General features: G+C 38.8%; 1 protein-coding gene across 1 annotated transcript in view; it reads right to left on the bottom strand.

The window, feature by feature from the left end:
* Positions 1–20705, bottom strand: part of Pak3 (p21 (RAC1) activated kinase 3) — a 116800-nt gene that overhangs the window by 38113 nt on the left and 57982 nt on the right. The window contains exons 10-11 of the mRNA XM_051142529.1: positions 12223–12354; positions 10697–10862 (exon numbers count right to left, since the gene is read on the bottom strand). Of these exons, the coding sequence (XP_050998486.1) occupies positions 10697–10862; positions 12223–12354 (298 nt within the window). The remainder of the gene's footprint in view (positions 1–10696; positions 10863–12222; positions 12355–20705) is intronic.

Genomic DNA, 20705 nt, shown 5'->3' with positions numbered 1-20705 from the left:
TTGAAAGCATAAGGACCAGAGTCATATCCCCAAGAAAACCCATAGTATGTCAGTTGGACATTGTGGTCCACTTGTGATTCTAGTGCTCAGAAGGCAGAGATGGGATCCTGAAGGAAGGGGCTAGCCAGACTGCCTGTATCAAGGAGTTGTGGGTTTAGCTGAGAGACCATGCCTTGATGGATAAGGTGAAGAGTGACCAAATAATACTCCCTATGTCAAACTAGAGCCTTCATATGCACCTGCACACATGTGCACCTGGATGTGTATTCACACTTTTCATACTTGTGTTAACACACACACAGACACAACACTTGCAAAGAACAACAACAATTAAACATTCCACAAAGAAACATTATACGTATTACTTTTTTGTTATTTGAAAGCAGAGTTGGGGCATAGTGATGCTATTTTAATACAGGCTAATGCATGAAGATTCACAGCAAAAGAAGAGGGTGCTCTAAAGCAAATGTAGACTTCTTTAAGGGAGAGACATACTTCCTGGTCTTTACGATAGTTGTGGGGAAGATTTGGGTGGGGTTTTGAAGCTTGAAGCTATTAACTTTTTTTTTGTTTTTGTTTTTGTTTTTGTTTTTTGCTTTTTCAAGGCAGTGTTTCTCTGTGTAGTCCTGGTTGTTCTGAACTTGCTTTGTAGACCCACCGGCCTGGAATTCACAGTGACCCATCTGCCTGTGCCTCCCTGAGTGCTGGAACTACAGGCATGTGTCACCACTTCCAAGATTGCACTTGATAAGAGGGAACTGTGAATGGTAGGGCTGCAGGAATGTAGGCAATCTTTGCTGTGTTGCCAATTACTCTATCTTTAAATAGACTTGCAAAAGTTCCTCCTTGCTACAGTTGCCCAGATTCCTTAGTTAAACCCAGAGGGTATTCATCATCCAACCCCATCTGGCTTTTACCTAACCAGGCTAAGTTGTAATTATTCTTCCCCTGTCTCTTTCCCTTCTGCCTTAGGTCTCAGGAATACTCTCACTATTCAGTGACTAGCTCTTCGCATATGCTTTCCTAGTTCCCTTCCTATCTAAATTATGACTTCCTAATTACCACCTAAATGTAACCTCAGCACATCAGCTTATTCAAAGTGTTTTAGGATTATTGTAATGAAAGTAACATACATTTATTTGTTATTTGAAGTCTGAAAATCTGTGTTTTCTCTTTTTCCTTTTTTTTCTTTTTCTTTTTCTTTTCTTTCTTTCTTTTTTCTTTTCTTTTTCTTTCTTTTCTTTTTTTTTTTTTTTTTTGAGTCCAGGTTTCTCTGTGTAGCCTTAGCTGTCCTGCACTCCCTTTGTAGACAAGGCTGGTTTTGAACTCACAACGATCTGCCTGCCTCTGCCCTAATTTTGGTGCCAAGTGCAGTGGTTGCCACTGAACAAGTGAATGAAAATAGGAAAATATATATTCAAATAGAATACAATATATTTCAGATATACCTCACAGTAATTTAGATGACTATTTGTCTCCTGGCCTAGTGGAGAACATATCTAAAAACCTAATAATTGACAGCACACATTGAGGAAAAAATAATCTGCTAAATTACGGATAATATATTAGGTTTGGGATTTATGATTGCTGGGGTTTGTTTGGGGGTGTTTTGTTGACCAAGGATAACCTTGAATTTCGGATTTTCTTATGTCCATCTCCTGAGTGCTGGGATGACAAGTGTGCACCACTAGACACTATTAGTGTGGTGTTGGGGATAGAACCCACACCTTCATAAGTGCTAGGCGAGCACTCTAGCAACTGAGCCACTCCTGACCTGCTGGGGTTTGTTCTTTGTTTTTTTATTGTTTGACCATTTCATACTGGTTTGTTGTATTTTCCCCCATTCTCTCTTCTTTCACATTATTTTAGAAATGGATGTTCATGTTTTAGTTGCGTTTGGTGCAGCAGATACTGTAAGAGTTGCTACAGTCCATTGTCCTAAGCAGTGCTGCTGCTGATCTATCCTCTAAGTATCTGGTGAGATCTGAGAAACAACTTTGAGTCACCCCTTGCATTCCCTCCCTGCACATGGTATTTACTTAGTGCTGGGTCTGGATCTGTTTTCTTCCTTGACTTTTTTTTTTCAATTCATACCTTCCTCAATTCTACTGCTTCTGTTGGACTCTCCTTATCTTTTGTTCCAACATTCCGCTAAACTGGAATTCCTTTTGCCAGGCTCTGTCATGTCACGCAGGCTCTGCTCCTCTTTCAGGATGCTTTTTAAATACAGACTGGGTCAGCTGTTTCTGGTTTTGATACCAGAGACCCTGGAAACCTATATTTAAGACCCAAAGTCCTTGGCACAGTATGCAAGGATCACCATGATCTGTTTATTTCATCTTTGACAACTAGAACTTTATGCTCTGACCATACAACATAAAGTGTAATTCCTGAGCAGCCCCTGCTTAGCAGTAATAGTTAAGCTGCCCTCTTCTACAAACCTACAAACCAGTTAAAAACCTTTAGAAGTAATTATTTTTAAAAGTATTCTTATTTTCACTGTGTGTGTGTGTGTGTGTGTGTGTGTGTGTGTGTGTGTGTGTGAGAGAGAGAGAGAGAGAGAGAGAGAGAGAGAGAGAGAGAGAGAGAGAGAGAGAGAGAGAGAGAGAGAGATGGGCAAGGAGGATATACAAGAAGGCCAGAAGAGGGCATTAGATCTCCCAGAACTAGAGTTTCAGGGATTATAAACTACCTAACATGCATGATGGGAATAAACTGTGGACCTTTGAGTCACATTTTTTTAAACCAGTGAGCTATCTCTCCTAATTCTGAATATTTATTCAAATAATATTCTGAATATTTATTCAAATAACAAAGTTTTAGGTATGTAGCATCAATTCTTTGCATTCAAGATCAAGTGAAGTCTTTGCATGCTATGTTCCACCTGCAACATACTTGCCATTTTTCTCCCATAGCAAGTTCCCTGATTTAAAGGTTATCTTAGATGTCACTTCTACTGAGAAGCTGCCATGATCCCTTTGAATAAATTTAATAACTTTCTTTTTCTCTCTCTTATACTCTCTTTCACTGTCCTTAATGAGTCATATATTACTTTGGCATCACCATTTGGGCTATTTTAATTTCAGACGCCTAGTTTTATTCATCCCTATATCACTTGTGTCCTTATACAGCACAAGCTATAGCATATATCAAGTACTCAGTAAATGCTTGTGGTGTTAAACACAAGTAAATTTAGGCATTTCCTTTTGGGGAAAAAGTTCATGGTTCAAAAGAGGTTGAAGAATATATTTTATTTTATTAGATTTATATCTCTAGAATGCCACCAACTTAGTGATATGTGAGTTGCTATTCTATTTTTCTAATTGTCTAATGGAGCTCCACATCACTAAATCCATCTTTCTTCAAGTCAGTTATTTAATGGGTATGTCCCTGGATCTTTTTTCTTCTTTTGATGAAATGATGATTTTAAAGTCATTTGAAACCAGAGTGTTATTAAACGGTTTATACTTTTCTAAGAAAGTTTTGCTATGAAGTTGCTGAGCAAACTCTTTTCCATAGGCTGATCAAAAAGCAAATAAGCTTTAGCTCAAACCACTTTCTGAATTGCAACCAATTTCAATTGGCAGGGTTCAGTTAATGAGGCTTTGTGGTAGTAAATTATTCAACCATTATTTCCACGGTATGTGATGTTAAAAAAAAAAAAAAAAACAACTGGAAATGAGTCTTTCACAAGGATTACTAGGAGACAACCATTTTGATGAGATTGTGCTTCAGAATTTAACTGCTGTCCAATTAAAATGGCGTCCCCACACCCTCTACCCTTCACCAGACAGTGTGTGCTGCCATCTAGTGATGACAGGCAAGCTTACAAGAGGCTTTCCTTTATAATTCCAGCCACAGACCAAGCATTTCAAGTCATCTCTTTCCTTAGGTCCATTACAATTTGCTTTTACAAATCACAAGCAAGAAAAAGAAAAGTATGGGGACATAGTAAAGCAAAATCTGGGTCAGCCAATAAAATCAAGTGGAGAAAAGCGTGATAGAAATATCAGAACCATTTCCTACCAATTAAGAAACAAACAACTCAATTTAAAGTATTACGTTTTAAGAAATGAGTAAATTCTAGTATTTGATGATGGATTCATGTTGTGGTTTCAAGAGAAAAAAGAAACAGCATTATATTTTCTGTTTTATTTAAGCTGATTCTTATCACTAAGAAGACAGGAATCATAAAACAGGGTTTTGTTTGTTTTTGCTTTTGTTTCTTAAGACAAGGTTTCTCTGTGTAGCCCTGGACATTCAGAAACCTGCTCTGTAGACCAAGTTGGCCTGCAATTCAGAGATTCTCCTGCCTCTGCGTCCCTAGTGCTGGGATTAAAGGTGTGTGCCACCACCACCTGGTTAGGCCCCCCCTTTTTTTTAATTCTTGAGGAAGAACTTAATAATCCTCTAAATTAATTTTGATTGTCTCTGATGGTGAATTGGGAAAAAGAATTTGGAGCATAGAGTGCTAGGGAAGAGGGAGGAGGGCAAAGAGAAATAAGTGGTCGTGGGGCTTAGAGGAGGGAGGCTAAAGAGAAATTTCCTATAGTGCACAATTATACTGACTGTCCCTGCCTTCTGAAAATGTTCACTCGCATGCAGCAGTTGTTTATTTTCCAACAGATCCAGACATACCAAGGTGAACAAGGCAGACCCAAGCTATCTGTCTGTGTAAAACTGAAAGATGATCTATCCCTTCTAGCTATTAAAGATTCCTTGGTCTGGCCCATACCATCAATATCTGAATGGAAGATGAATTGGCTGGTAGGCTCTGTGGTTTGGCACACAGTTCCTAGTAATCACATTCCTGATGTTGAAGATGAGGACGATTAAGTAGAAGCTGTCATTTCTTCCTCATTCTTATAAGGCTCACTCGTGTGTAGGTGGCAGGCCATCCGCATACTTCTCTACCATTTTACCCCTTTCCTTTGTCTCTCAGCATAGGCTCCTCAACTACTTTCTCAAGATTCATTTGCAGTTTTGATTCCAAGAACCTCACTGACTTCTGTACAGGTACCACATTTATGAGAGTGTCCTGAGTTATAAGCATCCTATCCTAGTGGAAGATCCCTTCCATTTTGTAATGATGGTACAACAGTAAAAAAAAAAAAATAATAATTTAAAACTGTTTATTATTCTATATATCTGACCTACTTGGATGCATTTATTTAATCTTCAAAAAGAACTCTCATTGTTTTGGGACTATTACTATTACTGGAAGATAAGGGAAGGTAAGAGACTTTCAAAGGGATACAGACTTTGTGCACAGGACTCAGACTTCGTTATGATCATTTCAAAGCTTGCCCTATTGTACAAGAGTTTGTCACCATAATAAAACAACAAGTAGGCTGGAGAGATGGCTCAGTGGTTAAGAGCACTGGCTGTTCTTCCAGAGGTCCTGAGTTCAATTTCCAGCAAATACATAGTGGCTCACAACCATCTATAATGGGGTCTGATGCCCTCTTCTGGGTGTGTGTGAAGACAGATTACTCATGTACATTAAAATAAATATATTAAAAAACAACAAGCATTTGTTGCCCCCCCCAATATGAACCAGATACATTTGCTGAGGTTTTCATTGTCATATGTTATGAAGTTGGTATTATTATTATATTTTTTAAATAATTTATTTTATGCTTGGGTGTGGGATTACAGACAGTTGTGAGCTGCCATGTGGGTGCTGGGAATTGAACCAGGGTCCTTTGAAAGAGCAGACAGTGCTCTTAACCGCTGAGCCATCTCTCCAGCCTTATTATTATTATTATTATTATTATTATTATTATTATTATTATTATTATTATTATTATTATTTTATCCCAACTTTCTGGATGAAGAAATAGAGGATGAGCAAAATTAAATAACTGGCTAGCATTGGTAGGGATTTCTGACTCTAGTACCTCTCTTTTTTTTTTCCATTTTATTTATTTATTTATTTATTTATTTATTAATTTATTCTTGTTACTTAAACATAAGTACCTCTCTTTTTATGATCCATCCTACAGAGAAAAATTTAAAATGTACTTATGCTTCTTATACCCATTTCATAGGTAAGAGACTGAGACCAGGCAGGGTTAAATGATTTGTTTCTGGTTGTCAGTGTGCAAAAGCACTGAGGGAACATAGAGAGTGTGTATTAGGGGTTAGGTGGTTTGAATTTGAGATGTCTACTTCCTAAGATGGCCTTTTCTATTTCTCAGTAGGTTTTCCTTGGCAAGATTCACAAGCACAAAGAAAAGCTGGCAGACATAGGTGGCCTGCTTGCTAGAGGAAAAATGGCTCTCTTTGGTAAAGAATTATAAAATTCAATAGAGAAAAACATTCCCTTAATTCTTTTTTTCTTTACAAAATTTTTCGTTAAAACTTAATTCTTGCCTGGCATGGTGTCACACACCTGTGATCCCAGCAATTGGGGAGGAAAAATCAGGCAGTTTTCTCTGTGATTCTGAGGCCAGCCTGGTCTACAAAGCTAGTCCAGGATAGCCAAGGCTACACAGAGAAACCATATGTCAAAAAACCAAAATCAACCAACCAAATAAGCAAAGCAAAAGCTAAAACAAACAAACAAACAAACATAAGCTTGATTTTCATTAAAACAGTTAAGTTAGGGAGGAATCGAAGATGGCAGCATCGATCATACACTGCGTCTGATTAGCAGGAAAACCAGAAGTGCTGCTGATTCCCAGGTGAGAGGGTTCCACATTGTGTGGGGCACGGGTGGGTTCAACCCCTAGCCACTCAGTTACCCACAGAAAAATCCCAGGGGACAGCTGGGAACATAACCTTGTGGCCCTCAGAGCTGAATTCAGGCACGGGACAGGGTTTGCATTAGCCACCATCCTGAAAGCAACTCCAGGCCTTGGTCTCTCTCTGCCCACCCACCTGAAGCATACTGCTCAGATACAGATAAACACAAGGCAAGCAGGCCAAGCAGAGACCTGCTCAGGCCACAATCCTCATTATCTACTCTCCTGCTAGCAGGGGAGCTCCTAGGAGTCTGAGAGATTCCACCCAGTGGACTTGAAGCTGGATACTGGGCGGAATGCTGAGAGTGTAGAGTGGCCTTGCCAGGCCACAGAGGAAGAGGTTATATGTAGTACAGGGGACACTGGATAAGCTGAGGGCAGACATTAGGGGAGAAGGGCTGGCCTTTCTAAGGACTAGGTGAGGGAGGGGAAGGGAATGAGGGAGAGGATGGGATCTGGAGGTGTTGAGGGAGGGGGTGACAATTGGGATGTAAATAATTCAAACTGCAGAACAATCAGGTATCTTATATTGCTAATCCCACTACATGGGGATAAGCTCTGAGACTGGCAGAGATACAAATGCCTATGCATAGACAGGGCTCCGTTTTGATCACAGAATCCTTGTGACTTATTATTAGAAGCCATTCTTCATATGGCATGAAGGAAGATTTGCAGATGTCTTACTTCTGCTCATACAAAGAGCAGAGAACAAGCCTTAATTGTTCCATGCATCCTCCATATCTCATACAACAATGACTTTAGAACTGTATAATGCTTGTGAGAAATATGTTTTCTGAACAAAAGAACCGGATACTGACGCTGAATCAGACCTGACAGGAGTCATACCTCTCAGCATGCTGGACACTGACATCCTGCTTGAGACCTAGATGCCTCTGTTGCTGGTACCCATCAGAATTGGACAGCTTCCCAGACGGTGTTGTAGAAAGTTTCTGATCCCATTTGGTCCAGTATTTCAATCTGTCCCATACAGGACTCCTATTAAGCCTGGAATATCTCAACATTTACAAACTGGACCACAAATGCAATCCTTGGCTTGCTTAACCATTTCCCCAATTTATTTTGGGCCCTTCTAAGGTATTATATGCCCCAACTCAGCCTGAAGAAACCTTAAGAGAACGATGTGTCTCCCTCTAAGGGGGGAGGTTGGGTAGGCTTCTGTTTGCTCTCTTGGTCTATAAATGCTTATTTTCATTGGGAGGTGGTCATAAGTTATTATTGGTCTTATATTGGTCTTATACAGAGAGAAAAACTAGGCTGAACTCAGGGATGTCTCTCTTTTCCTTTATTTTTCATCTGTAGGTAAGGAGGTAGGAGCTGAAAAGAAAGAAAGGGGTATATAGAAATATAGAGGGAGGATAGAGCAAAAGGTAGATGATTGAACCTACTCCTTAACTCAAGGCCTTAATGTTACTCACAAAGGTTATCTCTAAGTCATTGGTATGGAATTTTGTATATTGATGCAAGTCATGGTCATGTCAAATACTAGTCTGATTTAGCACAAGAATATATATTCTAAGTCTAAAAGATAGATATGATTTTATAGATATAGTTAAATATGATTTTATAGATATAGTTAAATAAGGTCTTGAAAAGCCTCAGAGACCCAGAGAATATGGCATTTAAAGATATTTTTATTATTCTAAAGATTCTTTGACAACAAGACAAGTTAACTCCTGACAACACCCAGCCGACCTCAAAGAAGATTATGAGCATCAAAGAACCTCCTTATGGAGATGGTTTCACATGTGGCAAACCAGCCACTGGGCAAAACGTCCTCATTTCTGCCATTGACGGAATTCTGCCTAAAAATGGACATGTTTAGATGCAAGCAGAGTCGATGGCGGAACTCTGCCAAGACAGGGTAAGCAAGTCCTCAATAGTTCTTGCCATGTGAATAAGTCTGGCAGAGATATTGGGCTAGAAAGCCGAAGATGAGGCTCCAACGTTATAGAGTGTTGGGTGACTGTTCAGGCAGTAAACTGTCTCAGTCATTTCATCATTTTGAAAGCTGCTAACCTACACTACCAGTTCACTCAGGCATTTAAGTTTTATTCCTTCTCAAGTTTCTGAGGGGGCATTGAAGACCAGATAGTTTAGTTTTACAATCAAGTTTAGTTGGTTAGGGGATAAGATCTTTTCAGGTCAAGATAAAGAATTTAAGTTAATAGATATGATAGAGATATCATGGATATTGAATTTCATTAATAATATAAAAATATGATAGATATTAATAGATATGATAGAGATAGGATAGATATTAAATTTCATTCAGAAATTTTAACCCAACAAGCTAGGAAAGATGTTTCCTTCAAGTTTGACAAATACAAATAGCCAGATCACTATGAATGTAACATTTATAGAACTCATGATTGTCTCACGGTTCTCCCTGCTGTATGTAGTTTGTTTTATCCATGTATAATAAAATAAATGTATGTTAAAAAACAGTTAAGTCAGTTCTTTCTCCTGTTTGTTCTGTTTTTCCTCAATGCAGAACAAAATGAATAAGCCAGAAAGTTCCCAGCTGTAGCATTTATCACAGTCTGCAAGCAAAACTGTGGCTCAGAAATGTAACAGTTTTGTCTTAGCCTACTTATGAAATGTGTAAATCCATGTTCATGACAACAAAAGCACCGGGGTTCAAAAGAGACACCAGAGAACAGTCATTTTTACTAATGCATGAGTGTCCAATTTTAAAAGTCTAATGTAATCTTTGTCATAGTTCATGTCACATGCACAAAACAAAGGAAGAAATGTAGTGATTATCTGAATCATTGAACTTCATTTTCCTGGTGGTTCTTTTATCTCTCCCTTCTGTTTTATACACAGGTAGTTGAGTTATGCAAAACCAAAGTGGCTAATGGCAAAAGTGCAAGCTTTAAAGACATTCAGATGGGAGGTCAAACTCTGGGTCTACCACTTATTATTCTGGTGACGTGGTCACTCAAGCATTTTAAAGCCTACATTCAGTGTCCTGTAAATACAAACATTAAAATCTACCATAAGTGACTGTAGAGAAAATGAGCCTCAGTAATGTATGGAAAGTGGCCATTCACATAGCACTCCTCATGTAAGAATTATTGTGCCTTTTATTATAGCAAATAGTGGACACTAACGCTAGAGGCAGATTTAATTGAGTATCCAGAGTCAGTTTACTAAATTGTAGCAATTACAGTTCTAAGTGCTTATTGACAGCTGAACCTTCAACCTTGACCTCCCCAAGTCTCTCTACTTCCAACGACAATAGTACAATAGACATAAAGTGATTATTCAGTCCAAATGATAACTTTGCTGTGAAGGGGAAGCTGGGGGTGTGTGTCTTGGATATCCTATGATTCCTACCAGCATTCTTAGCCTCTTATCACCTAGATGACAGTAGTCCTATCTAAACTGGTAAACAAGAACACACACACAAAAATATATAAAACTAAAAAACCAAAAACCAAAAACCAAAAATCAAAACTATCATCAGCTAGCTCCTTGGTGGCAAAATGGCCCATTGTCATTTCTATAGTGCCTCCGTGTGGCCAACAAATGAATTTTCTCTCTTCCTTTGCTCTGTTCTGTTAGCTGGAAAAAAAGTGTAAAAAGTGATAGTCCCTTTTTGTCTTAATGTATCATGCTACTAAATCTTATCAGGCAAAGGAAACACAGAATAAGGTACTACTAGGAGTCAAATTGGGACCACTGATACAAATATCTAGCCATTATGTGTGAATTTAATAAATACAATTCCTTGATCCTTGGCATTTTTCAGGAGAGAATCTATGTCATAATCTTGAGTATTTTGTCAAACTGGAGCACTGCTGAGCCATGTGTGCACCCATGACACCTTGGATCCTAGAGTCTGACAAGGGGATTCAGACCTCCAAAGGACCAATTCTTCTCTCAGGCGCTGTGTTAGAACTACTTTACGATGGGCAAATACTCACTTAGCTTCTCTAGGATCTCTTCATCTGTCATCTTTGATTTTTTCCTTTGCCGATCTGTATTCCTGTACAATGTACTGGAATTGGCATTCTCAGCAGAAGGTGGGGTGGCTTCTTTATTTGGTACTGCTGGTGAAGCAATAGATTCAACCACAGAACGAGTATAGATCTGAAAGATAAACATGCCCGCCCCAATGCCACAATTAATACAGTAGGAAAGGAAGAGTGTGGCAGGAAGGGACTGTCACTTCACTGTTGTTAAAGAACATTAAGGCGTATCACATGCGTTAAAGGATCCGAAGTCCCTATCCACCACCTTGCTCATTCTGATCTTGTGGCCACTCCCTCAGTACTTCTTCTTATCTGGTTCACGTGGATTTCTTTCCTTATTTCTACCTCTCCAGTTTTATAATTTGTAGTTACATTTGGATTTATTTCTTCCTTTCTTTTTGGTATTATTAGCAAGTCATTGAATGGGATAATCTTGTACTTTCAAATCATGACCTCAAAACTGGGCCCATTTACTGTTGCTTTTGGATTATGTAATACAAACATACAAAAAACAATTATAGAAGGAGAGGTTACGAATTTAAGAGGGAGTCGGGGGGTCATGAGAGGAGTTGCGGGGCAAGACAGAAGGGTGGGAATGATGGAAATATAGTACTTATACATGAAACTCTCAAAAAATAACAAATGATTTAGATTAATTTTAGGCCCATATTACTGTTAAAATTATTTTTTTTATAAATTTGTGTGTGTGTGTGTGTGTGTGTGTGTGTGTGTGCCCACGCACGATCGCCCGTGCCATGTGTGTCCCAGGACCTATGGGGTCAAAAGAGTGCATAGGATCCTCAAGTTACAGATGGTCTATGAGCTACCCAACATAGCTTCTGGGAACTAGGGTTCTCTGGAAGACCAGTAAGCACTCATGACTGCTGAGCCATTCTTTACAGCCCCCAGGCTCGTATCTTATACTTTAGTTCTGGGAACACAAGAGATGCCCAACAGGTTTTAGTTGGTCAACAATACCCTAAAATTACACTCCAAATGGAACCTTCATGTGTATGTGTACATGTTTGTGCATATTTGAGTACACACACACACACATGCATGTATGTACATGTGTATCATGTGTATGTGGATGCCAGTTGATGTCACTCAATTGCTCTCTGCCTCATTTTCAGTGATATGGTCTCCCTTAGAGCAGTGGTCCTCAACCTTCCTAATGCGATGACACTTTAATACAGTTCCTCATGTTTGCTGACCCCAACCATAAAATTACTTTAATATTTTGTAACTGTAATTTTGCTACTGTTATGACTCACAGTATAAATATGTGATCTGCAAGATATCTTACATGTGACCCCTATGAGGGTAGCAAGCCACAGGGTGAGAACCACTGCAGTAGATAGTTCCACTATTACTTTCAGGACATATTTTGAATGTGTGAATCTATGATTTTATGTATCTATATAAAATCAGGAAAGATAAGTAAAAGAAAACATACCATATTTGTCTTTCTGACTTACTGATTTTGTATGCTCTGGTCTTGGTGCAATGACAGGCGGGGGCTCATTGTCATCTTCTTCCTCTTCCTCTTCTTCATCCTCTTCTTCAGATACAGGAGGAGCCAAAGGAGGCTCAGAAGCTGTTTTTGTGTTCTTAGAACAAAAAATGTTTAATGAAAAGGCATTAATTTTTCATTATTTTTCTTCAGAAACAAGAAAACAGATGAAATACTTAAGTGTGTAGAGACAGGAAGGAACTGTATCTTTCACAGATAAGCACAACGGTCGACCATGTAGTAATGAAGACCAGGGCTCATTCAGACTAGAATTAGTGTCATGATAAAATGGACCACAAAGTCTATTATTATTTTTTCTTTTCACTGAGCTCAAAATAGCAAACTGTTCATTTCATATTTTAAAGTTGTTTTTAAAACCAATGACTACATTAAACATCAAATTAACTGACATTAATACTTTGAATATGTACTGAGTAGATTAAAATTTTCCTGAATGCTAGTTTGCCATGTTCTAGAGGCTACTTCCTGATAACAATGCTGGTCATGACCATGAGCATAGACATAGCTCCACAAACATGGAGAGCAAAGAAGCCAATAAATGCTTCTTCTTTGCTAAGCCTCCAATAAAGCTTCACTCAGGAATAGTCACTAAGATCCAAGGAACATGTACTCATATAAACAATTGTTCAGTATTAAGCAGCAAGCAGAATACTGGTGATTTGCAATGATGTATAATCTATGGTATTAGCAACTAACAATATTAATCACAACAGTACCTACTCTCCAGTTTTTATTTCATGTTAACACAGTGGGAAAATGGTTGCAAATTTGAATTTTGAAAGAATTAAGGCCACGATTCTCATTAGCTCTTCAGCAGCAGCAGTGTCTGTGGGTTTGTTAAAAATGCAAATTCTCAGGGTTCACCCACATCTATCAATCAGAAACTCAGGCACTTGGAAATCTGTACTATAGTAGGTCTTATAGGTAATTCTGACACAGGCTCACATACATTATGATATAGGTTTGATATAGACAGATATTAGACACATGGATATTGAATAACAAAACACATAGCTAGTCTGAACTGATATGTGTTCTAATAGTATAGTACATCTATATTATTCTATATACTTGATATGAAAATGTAAATTATTTTACCAATGCATTAATGATTTTTACATTGACATGTTAAATAAAAGCATTTAAAAATTCATGTATGCTGTATGATATATAGGTATCTGCACATGTGTATGCAGGTGCATATGCTTGTGGGGGGGCAGGGGTCTAAGTCTGGTGTCTGTGTCCCTCTGTTGTGTAACAATTTCCTTTGAGGTAAATATCCATCTTGGGAAGTTTTGTTAAGGTGGGGGCTGGGCGTTCTAATGGGAGGTGAAGCATTCCTTTCTGCTAGAAAACTCCTTAAGCTCAGGAAATTAAGGTTTCAGGAAATGCCTGAAGCTAACTAACCACGTACCCTAGGCTCCACCTTCCTCAAGTGTATATAAGCAGTAAGGACTGCTGAGAGAGACTCGTAGGCAAGCTGTGCTGCTTGGAAGAGACCCAGACCAGCTCAGCCACCTGGAAGAAGCAGAGACCAGCCAAACTGTCTAGAAACAACAAAACCAGCCAAGCTGTCTCAACAGGCTCAGATTAACTGTGCCACCTGGTAAGAATATTCTACAATCTGTTAAGCTGCCTGCAGGCTGGGCAGCATGTTCCAGGTTTCTAGCTTTTGTGGGCTGTCACCCATGTCGGGGGGTGGGGGGCTTTGGTGATGCAGTTGTTTTTGAGTCACTTCTGCCCTATATGTAACCCCTCACCCATACTCCTATAAGTAATCCCAATAAAACTCACTGGTTCACCAAGGTAGACTTGGGTGTATCCCTACTTTGTTCTCTTATGTCTTCCCTACTTGGGGTGAGCAAACATTTATCTTCTCGGGATCTAACAGCCCCTACTCTCAGGCCTACAATAACATAATAGACAAGTGTCACTGCTCCTGAAGTTTACATGGGTTCTGGGGAACAGAATTCAGGTCACCATTGCTTGCACTGGAAAACATTACCTAGTGAGCAATTTGCCAAACCCTGGTAATATTTTGAATATTGGAGGGTTTTGTTGTTTTGGTAATAAACAATTTTAATTGGCAAATATTCGTTGTACATGGGCCTGGGTTTCATAAGGACACTTTCACATAAGTTTATTAGTTATTTTGAACATATCTCCTTCTACTCCCCTTGGAATTCTTCCCCCTCCCGCTAGTCCCCTTTGCTCTCATAGATAGTGACATTTCCTGTTCATATTAATTCCTATTTTTCACACAGTCGGCCCACAAATCCTTGCTAAATTTTAAGTTGATTATTTTGCCTCTTCCCAGTAATGGAGGAACATGGTTGGAACTCTCCCTTTTGGTAACCACATTGGAAATACAGCCCATCATAGAGTTTCATTTTATAGACAGCACACCTCTTCTAAAGAATGTGCTTCCTGCTTGCTCTTGCACATTAACTAGGGAGGTCAGAGAAAATTTGTCACTTCCAATCAATCAGAATGTATTGTGCTCAGTCTAGCTGAGCCCACACCATCCCAGTTTCATTCATTTTTCTCATTTCTCCCTTTTCTTTTTAAAAGATTTTGTTCAATTTTTGAAAATGTCATATATTTCTATCATATTCTTTTCCTGCCCCCAATTCTTCCCAGCTCCTCCCCTTGATCCCTCCCCATCCAAATTCATATTCTTCATCTCTCTTAAAAGAAAAAAAGAAAAAACCTACAAAAGCTCTGCCATGGACTCCGATTTTTGTTGGCACTGCCGTGTATGGGAGCTTCTCTGGAGTATGGTTGATACAACTAGTGTGTCACTCCATTGAAGAAAAGAAATTGCAAATAGCTTCTGTGCTAAGGGTGGCACTTTGTGCCACTTTCTATTCCTCTATGCTGGAATTTTATCTGGCTTGAATAAAATCATTAAGTTAGTTTTAGCATTTATTTTTATTTTTAAACTGTAGTTACTGAAATACAGGGGGAGGAAATCCCCCTCAGGAACATTCACAGGGGAGGGGAATAAGGGGAAAATGGGAGGGAGGGAAGAATGGGAGGATACAAGGGATGGGATAACCATTGAGATGTAACAAGGATAAATTAATAAAAAATTAAAAAAACAAAAACAAAAAAACCCACTTCGATTATACATGTTTATAGTGTATTTCTCTTGCACAGTGTTACTGTGGGTGTTTTTAATTTTTAGTCTTGCTTTCTCTTTGAATAATTTCTTTCTGTTTTTGCCGCTGGTTTTGCCACCCAAGGTGTTCCTAAAATGAATTTTCATTTCTTGAGGTCAGAATTGAGGCATCCCATTAACAAAAATATTACAGTGAAGGATTTATGTCTGTTTTGGAAAGTCAATATGGCAACTTTTTAATCTTGTTAATATCTACAGTAGAGTAATATGAAGTGATTAGGCATTGTATATGAGCCAGCAAGAATTATTTATCATGAGAACACTGTAGAATTTTTGCATAAGTATTTAAAAGAACATTTGACTGCCCTGATATAGACACATGCCTAGTGATTTTTCTATCTTATGTGCTACCCTCAAGTATCTTGGCATCAGCCCATAACTGCCTCTACCTAAATATATATATTTAATATTTAGAAGCTAGGATCCACATATGAGAGAGAACATGTGGATTTGTGTTTTTGTGCCTCCTGGGATATCTCACTTAACATAACATTTTCTAGTTCCATGGTCTTACACATGTCCTAATTTCCAATAGATAGAATTCCACTAAACACTAACGTTTTGGGGATTGCTTCGTACAGAGAGAAGTTGCTGTTTGACTTTGGATATTATGCTGCAGAAAGCTTTCCTCTGTTTCATGCCTGCTTATCAATAACGCACCAAATCTTGGAGTTGGAGAGACCATTCAGTTGGTAAAATGCCTGCCATATAAGCATGGGGACCTATTTTTGACCCCCCAGCAACCACATAAAAAGCTGGACATGACAGGATACACTTGTAATCCCAGCCCTGCTGGGGAAGGGGTTTGTGGATCTCTGCAGCTCACTAGCTCGCCAGTGTAGCCTAATCTGAAAGTCCTAGGTCCCAATGAGAGACCTTGTCTCAAAAAGCAAGGTGTACTCCATAGGAACACATCTGAATTTGTATTATGGTTTTCACACACACACACACACACACACACACACACACACACACACACACACATACACACACCCCCCAGCATGGTCATACTTAATGGACTGTTACTCAGCTATTTAATAAATTAAAACATGAAATTCACAGGCAAATGGACTGAACTAGAAAAAAATATCCTAAGTGAGGTAACTCAGACTCAGAAAAACAACTATGGTATGTAGCTGCTTATATTTGGATGTTGGCTATTAAGTGATTGATAATCAAGGTACAATCTGTAAAATCACAGAGGTCAGGTAGACAGTAAGGGACTAGGGGGAGGGAGCGCCCTAGGAAGGAGAAATATAATACATAAGATGTGGATGATCGGTGTGTGTGTGTGTGTGTGTGTGTGTGTGTGTGTGTGTGTGTGTAGTGTGTATGTATGTAATAGTAGGATCAAACAGGGATGAGGAGCTTGAGAAGGTAAGGGGGGGAATATGAGGAGGGGCAGCTAAAACTAAGAGTCATTTGAGGTGTCATATGGAAACCTAATACAGCAGAAACTTCCTAAAATATATACATATATAAGGGATATCTGTTAGGTGGGACTAAGAGAAAAAAATTCTGAAAAACAAAAAGACTGCCAGAGAGAGAGAGAGAGAGAGAGAGAGAGAGAGAGAGAGAGAGAGAGAGAGAGAGCGCACTGAGGGGAAGAGAAGAAGGCTGCCATGGCTTAGAATGAAGAGAAACACATGGCCGATGTGGTTGGAGAATCCGGCCCAGACAAAAAACACTAACAAGAATTTGAGATTATGAATGAGAGATAACTTGATAAAAGTTATTAAAAACAGATGGCATGGGATTGAGACAGGGATCCCATGCCTGCCCCACTATGGGAGGTAGTTTAGAGGATTGATATCTGCCTTGCTCCATGTTAACTAAGGCTATTTTAAAATATAACAAGTGTTTATGTCTTAATTGATTACTAGCCAGGCCTACAGATAATATTGATAATACTTGTAATTTAAAAACAATAGATATCTAAATGGAATTGCCAAATAATGGGAGAGATGGAGCCCCAATTAGATATCTCTTGTCACCTAATGAAACCTACAGCCGTAGAAATGGATTACATCTAACAGAGTTGTTGGCCAAAACAGTCCCATGGAAAACCCCTCAAACAACCCAGGCTAATGCCAAGGGTATCAGTTGCTCTCCACAAACTAATGGTAAGGCCCTATTGCTGAAGATGACACCTGCACAATTCATTAAACATAGAGAGGTCATGCTGGTGCCTACCTAGAACTTTCATCCCTGACTAGTGTTCATGGTAACTAGAAAATACTCTGTAAATTACCAAAGGAGATAGGTACAACACCAACCCAGGTACAAACCCTTCACTCTATAATGGTGACTTGCTTGCAAGAAATGCTGGTGCAATAGTGACACAAAGCTCCTAAGAGTAATGAACCACTATCTGATTGGATTTAATGCTCACTCCATGAAATGGAACCTATTCCTGGCACTGCTTGGGTGGCCAAGATCCTGAGCCTGAATAGGCCATGGACGTAGGTGAAAATGAAAGACTGCCATTCTGCTAAAGAAACAGAGCAATAAAATAACTCCTAATGACATTTTGCTACATTCATTGATCAATATCTTGATCAGCCATCATCGAAGATACCTTCTAAGGTAGATGGGAACAAATCACAGGGACCCACAGCTGGACACTGTACAGAGAGTGAGAGGCCTTGGTACACTCTGCCCTAAATGAGATGCCGCCATCAAATCCCCTCCATGACCTCCCTAGGTTCAGAGAACAGCAGAAGAGGAGACAGAAAGATTATAAGAGCCAGTGGTGTTGGTGGGCTCCAAAAAAGCAAGGCCTTCGAAAAAGAGCAGGACTGACAAACAGTGACTGTGGCAGCATGTACAGCACCTGCATGGATACAATTTAGATGGGTTCCAGTGCTAAGAAAGGGAGAGGAAAAGAGCTCCCATCTGTAACCCCAAAGTTACATCCAAGTGACAATCACTTGCAAAAGAAAATTAATTATCTCCATCATGTCTCACTGGGTGTATAAATTACTCTTAAGGGTAGATAGCATGCCCAGCAGCAGACGGCAAACACAAAACAAACTCAATGGTAGTTTTGGAGGTTCTTTGTCTCATAGTGCTTTGTCATGCCTTTTTTTTTTTAACCTTCCAAGTCTTTGGCACAAATACTACAGTTTCTGTTTTGTGCTTTAAAGTAATTTCTCTGTGTGCAAGCATGCATGTCTCTGCATCTGTGTTTCTACTGCTTTTTCTTTGGCTCTTCTTCTTCTGTTTGTTTGTTTTGTCTTATTCCAGTTTGTTTGTTTTTTATCTTATTTTATTATTATTTTAGATGCCTGTTTTCTAATGAGAGAAAGGGAAAAAAGTTGGATTTGGATGGGAGAAGGGCTAGGGAGGACCTGGGTAAAAGGAAACCACAATCAGAATAAAATGTATGAAAAAATTAATCTTCAGTAAAAGAAAAATAAAACAACTAAAATACTGCAGATTTCAGAGCTCTATTGTAGACTCCTATTGGAAGTACAGCCTGGAATCTGCAGGCTGTCAGAATTCCTGAGGAACTCTGACATGTGCTTAAGCAAAAGAGCCAATGACCGTGATGAACAAAACGAACCAGTATTACAAGTCCAAATGCAGAATCTGTTAATTCCACACCCAGATTTTTGAGGCACTATTGTGACATGTTGTTAGTATTGCTTTTACCTATTACTTGAAATAGATGCTCAGGATTATAAATATATCATTTTACTATGAACGGTGTGATCAAAACAAAATATTACAGTCAAAAATTGGCTGCAAATTGAAGGTAAGGCTCCTGAACAAAATTTGAAGTACATCTATGTAAAAAAGTGATATATAGTGTTAAGGAGATGACTTATTTGGTAAATGCTTGCTATTAAAGGATGAGGATCTGAGGCCAGATCCCCAGCACAGTGTGAGAAGCTTGACATGGCAGCACAAGCCTGTGGCCACAGCACTGGGCAATCAGAAATAGGTAGATCCCTGAAACTCACTGGCTAGCCAGTCTAGCTTAAATGAACACCAGTGAGAGATTCTGTCTCCAAAAGTTAGGTGGACCTTGGATTACTGTATTTGCCTGGCATGGACCTCTTACCCATAACATGTGTTCATGCATACAGGAACACACAATTATTTACCACAGACACTCATACTAAGGTGAGCAGTAAAGAACATGGGACTATAGAAAACATCACTGGATTCAGCACTCAATACATAGTCAAGCAGTTTAAAACCTAGAGAGTGCAGCAGTGCTTATGTTTAATGTTCTACCAAAGATAATAAAGGATGCCAAATCTTGTGATCAACTGAATACAGAGTATTCAGTTTCAGTTCAATAACTCAGAACCCACTTGAAATCCAAGTGTAGACAGAATGTACACTGTGAAGTGTACTCTTTCTATTCCTAAGTGACTGAGTGTCACTGAAGTGAACCTCATTAAAGTTAAGGGTCCAATTCAGTTCAGTCAATCAACAGAAACCTTGTCTTAAGCACACAGCTTATGTAATCAATTACTACTACTTGACTTACCAGCCTTTCAAAGTCAAATTGTCCAATAAGAATTCCAGCATCTTTCAAAAGAAAACTACTTCTTTCTCAAAATAATATCTTACCTGGTCTTATTCTCTACTTATATATTATTTTAAGCATATATTTATATTATATTAGCATATATCAATTATACAGGATAATGGGCTCCATTTTGCTATTTTCACACATGCATATCCATGTACATTGTACATATTCACACTCCATACTGTATTGTCCTCCTCGCCTTCTCCCTACAGCCTTCTTTTTTCTAAACAGTCTCTTTTTAAATATAGATTTTGCATATAAGAAAATTATGTGATATTTGTCTTTTGTTCCTCATATTTTCTTTCCACGTCCAAGTAACAAACATGTCTAGACTACAAAACTAGTGGTCACTCCTATTGCCAGCAACACACTTTGGGTCCTCATTATTGCTAATCTGGAATCACACATTATTTTTCTAACTAGCCACCCTTCATCTACTCTCATCTTCTGCTTTTAATTAATTTTGGACATTTGCTGTTAAATTAAATCTTCATTAAAGAATAAACATTAATCATCTAATTGCACTGCTCCAAACACACTTGAAGGACTTTCCACTGCATATTGGAAAAGCTAGATTACTTAGAATTCCCTGTAAGGACCTCTGCAATTTGGCCCCAATTTAACGTTCATGGATAAATTCTATGGTTCGTTCTCTTGCATAATCATCATTCAAACCCCTATCCCTTGTTCCCTTGCTCTC

This window comes from Acomys russatus, chromosome X, assembly GCF_903995435.1.
Source record: "Acomys russatus chromosome X, mAcoRus1.1, whole genome shotgun sequence".
Lineage (NCBI taxonomy): Eukaryota > Metazoa > Chordata > Mammalia > Rodentia > Muridae > Acomys > Acomys russatus.
The sequence above is the reverse complement of the archived record's forward strand: the minus strand, read 5'-3'. Positions and strand labels throughout refer to the sequence as shown.